The 8,556-nt window shown below is 45.4% G+C and overlaps 1 protein-coding gene across 1 annotated transcript in view; it reads left to right on the top strand.

Moving 5' to 3' along the window:
* Positions 1–2,663: 2,663 nt before the first annotated feature.
* ZCCHC8 (zinc finger, CCHC domain containing 8) overlaps positions 2,664–8,556 on the top strand; it is a 32,414-nt gene continuing 26,521 nt past the window's right edge. Inside the window, exons 1-2 of the mRNA XM_011964557.1 lie at positions 2,664–3,096; positions 4,807–4,849. Of these exons, the coding sequence (XP_011819947.1) occupies positions 2,898–3,096; positions 4,807–4,849 (242 nt within the window). The 5' untranslated portion in view covers positions 2,664–2,897. The remainder of the gene's footprint in view (positions 3,097–4,806; positions 4,850–8,556) is intronic.

The following is an 8,556-nucleotide window of genomic DNA, read 5'->3' as shown; positions in this document are numbered from 1 at the left end:
GCGACAAATCTAAGCCTTCTAAGGAAACAACACTATGGATCCTTCATTTTGTGATCATCACATTTTTCAATTAAGGTCTGCCTTTTCAAATCAGTAGTATTAAAAATGTTCATGACCTTGTAAGGCAGTGTGGACACAAAAGCTTCCTGTGTGTCTACAGTTATTTTAGGAGCTGACCATACATAATGAGTGTTACAGCCTGTCCTTTGCTCATCTAGAACAGCACTGTCCAATAAAATACATATGTGCATCTATGTATATTGGTCCAAGTGATCTTCCCACCTCATTCGCCTGAGTAACTGGCACCAAAGGCCCATGACAACATACCCGGATAATTTTTGTAGAGATGGGGTTCTCAAGCTGTTGGCCAGGCTGGTCTCCCACTCTTGACCTCAAATGATCTGCATCGTCTCAGCCTCCCAAAGTGCTACCTGGGATTCAGGCTTGAAGCCACAGTATCTGGCCTAACAGTAATCTTTTATTTCAGTTTCTTTTTTGAGTAGCCAAATGCAAATAATTAAAAGATGAAATTACAGTTGTCCCTTGAACAACATGGGTTTGAACTTTCAGGGTCCACTTACATGCAGAATTTTTTTTTTTTTTTGTGAGAGTCTGTGTTGCCCAGGCTGGAGTGCGGTTGCGTGATCCCAGCTCACTGCAACCTTTGTCTCCTGGATTCAAGCGATTCTCCTGCCTCAGCCTCGTGAGTAATTGGGATTACAGGCACCCACCACCATGCCAGGCTAGTAGTTGTATTTTTGGTAGAGACGGGGTTTCACCATGTCAGCCAGGCTGGTCTCGAACTCCAAGGTTACACCATGTTGGCCTGGCTGGTGTTGAACTCCTGACCTCATGATCCGCCCGCCTGGGCCTCCTAAAGTGCTGGGATTACAGGCGTGAGCCATTGCGCCTTGCCTCGTGGATTTTTCAGTGAAAGTAAACCTGGGAGGTGGAGGTTGCGGTGAGCCAAGATCGTGCCACTGCACACCAGCCTGGGTGACAGAGTCAGACTGTGTCTCAGTAAAATTTCAAAAAAATTTAAATGGCCAGGCATAGTGGCTTATTCCTGTAATCCCAGTATTTAGGGAGGCAGAGGCAGGAGGATAGCTTTAGCTCAGAAGTTCAAGACCTGCCTGGGCAATACAGGGAGATCCCGTTGTCCACAACAAAAAAAATGTAAAATGTGTAAATGACTTCCCGATGTTGTGAATGGAGAGAGGCTTCCTTAAGGGCCTTTGAGTACTGCCCTAGTAGTGTTCCAGCCTCATCTTGCTCCCCTCTCCCTTTTCACTCAACATGGTGGTTCTTATACCTAAGACCCTTCCATCCTCCCATGTGCCCACCCCTAACTTTGCCCATCCTTAAAGTCTCACTTCCTCACTTCACTGACTCCCACAGACTAGAGTGTTTGTTAAATATTCATAACTTCCTGTGTTTTTCACCTTTTTATCTTATTTTATTTATTTTTTGAGACAGAGTCTCGCTCTGTCCCCCAGGCTGGAGTGCAGTGGCACGATTTCGGCTCACTGCAACCTCTGCCTCCTGGGCTCAAGCGATTCTCCTGCCTCAGCTTTCTGAATAGCTGGGATTACAGGCGTGCGCCACTACACCTGGCTAATTTTTGTATTTTTAGTAGAGACAGGGTTTCTTTATGTCGTCTCGAGACGTCGTGCTCGTCTTGAGCTTCTGACCTCGTGATCCGCCTGCCTCGGCCTCCCAAAGTGCTGGGATTACAGGTATGAGCCACCACGCCCGGCCCACATTTCTTTATGTGATGAATATCCATCAACATCCATCTCGACCCAAGAACATTTATAATTATGGGGTTTTTGTTGCTTTTTGTGGACTACAGCCTTTGTGAGAGGAGGAATTACTCTATTGTGGTTACTCTTGCATACTCAAGTCCTAGACAAGTGCCTGGCCCATTGAAGGTGTAAATAAATAATGTGATTGAATGAACAAGTGATCGAACAAGAGAAACCACAGAAAGCCTCAACAGACTAAAATAGTCGAATCTAGCTAATCTTACATTAAAAACGAAGCAAGCTCAATAAACTAACTTGTATCTACAACAGTCATCCCTGTAGCAAAGCTGGAGTTTCTTATTCTCTTGTATATTTATTTTTATTCAGTTCCCTTTCAGGCTGTGGAGTTCCTTATTCTCTGGTGTGGCATGCACACCAGAATCTGTGAGGAAGCTATGCGTCGTGCTCTGATTTTTCAGCCTTAGTTACCTAATAGGAACATCTCATACTGGTTTTTGTTTTTCTTTTTGAGACAGGGTCTTGCTTTGTCGCCCAAGCCGGTGTGCAATGGCGCCATCTGGGCTCAATGCATCCTCGACCCCTTGGGTTCAAGGGACCCTCCCGCCTCAGCCTGCCGAGCACCTGAAACTACAATCGCCCACCTAATTTTTATATTTTTTGTAGTGTCTGGGTCTCGCTCTGTTGCCCAGGGTGGTCTCCAACTCCTGGGCTCACGTGATCCTCCCGCCTCGGCCTCCCGAATGGTTGGGATTACAGGCGTGAACCACCGCCCCCTGGCCCCATATTGCTTTAGCGCATTCTGACCTACTCCGGCTTTCTTCGCGTTTCAAAAAGCACCAATCCCAGGATGCAATGCAGACAATGAGTGCCAGTCGCTTAGAAACCACACGTCCCAGCATGCCATATTCCGGGCAATCGCTAGCCCCGATAGGCCCCGCTGCATTCTGGGAGTTGTAGTCTCTAGCGACTGGCCCCGCCCCGTGTGCAGCTTTCGCGGCCTGCGTCTGGACAAAACCCTAGCGGGTGGCTCCGCGCGGCCAGAGCTCTGGAGAGTGGTGGCGCCTTCCAACCTTCGTCCCCCAGCCCTGGTGGCCGGCTCCGTCTCTTCTCGAATCTTTTCCACAGCCCAAAATGGCGGCGGAGGTGTATTTTGGCGATCTGGAGCTGTTCGAGCCGTTCGACCACCCAGAGGAGTCGATTCTGAAGCCAGTTCACACTCGCTTCAAGGACGAGGACGGCGACGAGGAGGACGAAAATGGGGTCGGCGACGCGGAGCTACGGGAGCGGCTTCGGCAGTGCGAGGAGACCATCGAGCAGCTCCGCGCCGAGAATATCCTTCCCGCTCGCTGGGTCCTGTCACCCGGGCGTGGGGCCGGGGCAGCGCCGGGCGAGGGTGAGGGCGCGGGCGGAAATTCCAGGAGGGCCAGAATTCCAAGTGATTTCTGTCACCCGCCGGCGGGCCGAGAGTCTAGGGTTTGGGGCGCGCAGGCTGCCCCGGCGCCTCGGCGCAGACCTCTTCCCCTCAGGGAGGCCGTCTCCTGAGCAGACCCACTCCCGGGTTTAGGGTTATTTTAGGCTGCTCACCTGACAGATTGTACACAGGCCCCTGCTTGCCCGCCTCTTTTTGAGGTCGTGATAAGGTTTCATATTTTGCAGCCACGCTCAAGTTGTGCCGTCATGTTATAGTTGTAGGTGATGAAATACCGGCTGCTTAGACGCGGGATCAGTTTTTATACCGGGGCAAACGCTAGTGGTCCCAGAGTGCAGAGTTGGGGACCTCAAGGAATCCGCGTGTGCTGAGATAATTGGTTAATTGCTTGATTAAAATTGGGGATTAATTTTAGAGTTCTTCCAGTCGGAGCTCGCTTCTGTGCTGAAGATGCTTTGCAGCACCTTGGGGAAAACGCGCCAAAGAAGTTTCTGTTAGACTTGAGTTACAAAATTGCAGATTTTTCTTGATTTGCTAGTATGTTTTTTTACGTTCTTAGGAGTTTTATAGGTAGATAGATAACTTTGGTTCGGGTAGTTTTCCTTTTAAAATTTGTAAGGAGAACTGAAAGTGACTGGTATGTTAGCTTTTTTGGAGGGACGGGATGGGTGAATGGGGTCTCACTATGTCGCCCAGGCTGGAGTGCAATGGCACGATCTCGGCTCACTGCAACCTCCGCCTCCCGGGTTCAAGCGATTCTCCTGCCTCAGCCTCCCGAATAGCTGGGATTACAGGCGCCCGCCACCACGCCCAGCCAGGATATCAGCTTTTGAGGTTTTTGAAGCCCGATTTATTTTTTCAGAATGTCATCTTCCTCCACATTGTGAGGAAAATTTTCGAAATACAAAAATTGAAGCCGGGCACGGTGGCTCACGCCTGTAATCCCAGCACTTTGGGAGGCCGAGGCGGGCTGATCACAAGGTCAGAAGTTCGAGACCAGCCTGGCTAACATGGTGAAACCTTGCCTCTACTAAAGATACAAAAAATTAGCCGAGCGTGGTGATGCGTGCCTGTAATCCCAGCTACTCGAGAGGCTGAGGCAGGAGAATCGCTTAAACCTGGGAGCGAAGGTTGCAGTGAGCCGAGATCACACCATTGCACTGGAGCCTGGGCGACAGGGCGACACTCTGTCTGAAAAAAAATGAAAAGTTGAAAGGATTCTACAGTGGATATCCATAGATTTATTCCACATTCTAAAGTTGTTAACAGCTCGTTATACTGCATTCTCTTTATCACACAGTGGTTGTTGAAAGGTTGTTCACAGGAACACTGATGATTTAATAATGTTTTGGGTTTGGTTTGTTAGTCTGTAGAACTTCAGGATCGTGTCTTAGAATGTATGTTCGAAAGGATAAAAAACTGTATTTTAATTTTGGGTTTCAAAACCCTACCCCTGCAACAAAATAGAAGCTCAATAAGTGTGTCATCCTCAAAATATCCGTGGGTCTTTTATCTTTATAATATTCTGATACCAAAAGTTACAGAAGTAGTAGTTGAATTTTATGATCTGCCTTGTTAAATGAGGGCTTATCTTCCTTAACAAATAATAACATCAAGAACTTAAACGAAAATTGAACATTCTAACTCGACCAAGGTATGAGACTTTTGAAATTAATCCATAGTTGTCCCTTATTATTTATCCTGATACTAATATTTAATCACAATTTCTTTGTAAAAAGTGTATGCGATTTTTGTATCATTTTTATTTGTTTAGCATACTCTGAAGAAGTCAAAGTAATAGTTCTTTATTTGTGGGGATAAGGTCTGAATTCTCATAAGTGGATTAAAATTGTAAGCTCAATAATGGATGAAAGTATTTATGAAACAAAATCCAGAAAATGTTTACTTAATGTTCAGAATAGGCAAGTTGTTAACCTAGCTATTCCTATTTAACAAACATTTCTACAAAGTTAGAATTAAAATTACAATATTGGCTGGGTCTGGTGGCTCATGCCTGTAATTCCAGCACCTAAAAAAAAATTATAGTATTGTGGGCCAGGTGCAGTGGCTCACGCCTGTAATCCCAGCACTTTGGGAGGCCAAGGTGGGCGGATCACTTCAGGTCAGTTCGAGACCAACCTGGGTAACGTGGTGAAACCCTGTCTCTACTAAAAATACAAAAATAAGCTGGGCATGGTGGTGGGCGCCTGTAATCCCAGCTACTTGGGAGACTGAGGCAGGAGAATCACTTGAACCCGGGAGGTAGAGGTTGCAGTGAGCTGAGAGTGACAAGAGCGAAACTCCGTCTGAAAAAAAAAAAAAAAAGATTACAGTATTACTCTAGCTGAAGATTTATTTACATAGTTAAAATGTGTTCATAAATAGAAACAATGCAAGAATCAGCATTTTAGAAGAAAAAGTAACGTGCCTTTGAAAAAGATACAGTGTGTAGATTTGCATTTAGGCATCTGATTTTATGTTTTTTTGTTTGTTTGTTTTTGTTTTCATTTTGTTTTTGAGATGGAGTCTCGCTCTGTCGCCCAGGCTGGAGTGCAGTGACACAATGTCTGCTCACTGCAAGCTCTGCCTCCTGGGTTCACGCCATTCTCCTGCCTCAGCCTCCCAAGTAGCTGGGACTACAGGCACCCCCACCACGCCCGGCTAATTTTTTTGTATTTTCAGTAGAGACGGAGTTTCACCGTGTTAGCCAGGATGGTCTTGATCTCCTGACCTCGTGATCCGCCCGCCTTGGCCTCCCAAAGTACTGGGATTACAGGTGTGAGCCACTGCGGGCGCCTGGTCATGTTTTTGTTTTTGTTTGAGACAACATCTAGCTGTATCACTCAGGCTGGTGTACAGTGTTGCAATTATAGCTCACTGAAGCCTTGATCCTCCTGCCTCAGCCTCCCGAATAGCTAGGACTACAGGCAGACACCACCACGCCCAGCTATTTTTTTTTTTTTTCTAATAGAGTCAGGGTTTTGCTTTGTTGCTCAAGCTCAAATTCCTGGCCTCAAGTGATCCTTCTGCCTAGGCTTCCCAAAGTGCTATAATTACAGGCATGAGCCACCATGCCCAGCCTAGGCACCTAACTTTAACAAAAATATTAAATGCTGGTATCTCAAAATATAAATTTATTTAACGGTCACAAAATCTAAAGTATTTGTTAAAGTACAGATTATGAGAAATAGTATTTTCAAGCTTTCAGAATTTGGAGGTGCCATGATATAAGTTCACATGTGCTTTGTTATTTATTTTTATTTATTTTTAATTTTTTTGAGACAGAGTCTCACTCTATTCCCCAGGCTGGAGTGCGGTGGTACTACCTCAGCTCACAGCAACCTCCACCTCCTGGGTTCAAGCAGTTCTCCTGCCTCAGCCTCCCAAGTAGCTGGGATTACAGGTGCCCACCACCACACTCAGCTAATTTTTATATTTTTAGTAGAGATGGGGTTTCACTATGTTGGCCAGGCTGGTCTCGAATTCCTGGCCTCAAGTGATCTGCCCACCTCAACCTCCCAAAGTGCTGGGATTACAGGCGTGAGCCACTGTGCCCAGCCTCACATGTACTTTTTAGTCCCTGGCACCAGTGGGAATAACTGGCTGCAGTGGTGACTACAAGTTTAAATTTTAGAATTTAGAAATATTTCAGATTTTTTTTTTTTTTGAGACAGAGTCTCGCTCTGTCACGTAGGCTGGAGTGCAGTGGCGTGATCTCGGCTCATTGCAACCTCTGCCTCCTGGGTTCAAGCAATTCTCCTTTCTCCTGCCTCAGCCTCCTGAGTAACTGGGACTACAGGTGCCTGCCACCACGCCCGGCTAATTTTTTTGTATTTTTAGTAGAGATGAGGTTTCATCGTGTTGGCCAGGATGGTCTTGATCTCCTGACCTCATGATCTGCCTGCCTCGGCCTCCTGAAATGCTGGGATTACAGGTGTGAGCCACCCACCCGGCCAATATTTCAAATTATCTTCCTTATATCTCATCGTCCTTTCTCTATGTGAGCTCACTTTGTGTATCTAAACTCATTTTTGGCTGGGCACAATAGTTCACACCTGTAATCTCAGCACGTTGGGAGCATTGCTTGAGACCAGAAGTGGGAGACCAGTCTGGACAACATGGTGAGACCCTATCTCTACAAAAAATTTTTTAAAAATTAACTGGATGTGGTGGCATGTGCCTGTAGTCTCAGCTACTTGGGAGGCTTAATAAAATAAACTGATTTTTGATTAGGTTTTAAGTATATTAAATATAACTAGGATTCCTCATAAAAGTCGTAATTTTTATATAAGATATTTTATTTAGATAAGTATACATTTTCTAATGGAGTCAATCATTTAAACATTTAATATTTATCTTAAATTGGGTGATTTTTATCTGAGTTCAAATGATTACCGCATCATATATAGGCTTTGCCAGTTTATAAGCACAAAGGATTAGCATCATGAAAAAGAAATAAATTAGTATTTTCTTAGAATTAGTGCCCTCCATATTGTCAGGCTGATAAAGTGTTGTACAGAAAACCAAGGAAAAAGGACAAATGAAATTATTTAGATAAAATTTGTACTGTCATGTCTCTTGATTTAGTCCTTATTTTTGAAACTGTTATAATCAGAAGTGTCTCCTGGTTTTTTGTTTTTTTTTTGTTTGTTTGTTTTGTTTTTGTTTTTTTCGAGACAATTTCTCACTCTGTCATCTAGGCTGGAGTGTAGTCACGCAGTTACTGCTCACTGCAGCCTCATCCTCCCAGGCTCAAGTGATCCTCTCATCTCAGCCTCCTGAGTAGCTGGGACCATAGGAACATGCCATCACACCTGGCTAACTTTTGTATTTAGCTTAGAGATGGGGTTTTGCCAAATTGCCAGACTGGTTTCAAACTCCTAGGCTCAAGTGATCCTCCTGCCTCGGCCTCCCAAAGTCCTGGGGTTACACTGGGCTTAGTCTGTTGCTCCTCTTTTTTTTTTTTTTTGAGATAGAGTCTCACTCTGCCGCCCAGGCTGTAGTGCAGTTGTGTGATCTCGCCTCACTGCAACCTCTGCCTCCCAGGTTCAAGTGATTTTCCTGCCTCAACCTCCTGAGTAGCTGGGGTTACAGGTGCACACCACCTAAAAATAAAAATTTTTGTATTTTTAGTAGAGACAGTTTTTCACCATGTTGGTCAGGCTGGTCTCAAACTCCTGACCTCATGATCCACCCGCCTCGGCCTCCCAAAGTGCTGGGATTACAGGCATGAGCCATCGTGCCCAACCCTCTCCTCTTTATTTAATTAATAAACATTTTGTTGGGGTTTGTTTGTTTGTTTTACTTTCTGTTTGTTTTTGAGACAGAGCCAGAGTGTCACTCTGTTGCCCAGGCGTGAGT

The sequence above is a fragment of the Mandrillus leucophaeus genome, unplaced genomic scaffold, assembly GCF_000951045.1.
Source record: "Mandrillus leucophaeus isolate KB7577 unplaced genomic scaffold, Mleu.le_1.0 Scaffold7, whole genome shotgun sequence".
In the NCBI taxonomy this organism is placed as follows: domain Eukaryota; kingdom Metazoa; phylum Chordata; class Mammalia; order Primates; family Cercopithecidae; genus Mandrillus; species Mandrillus leucophaeus.
This window is presented reverse-complemented; position numbering and strand designations above follow the sequence as displayed.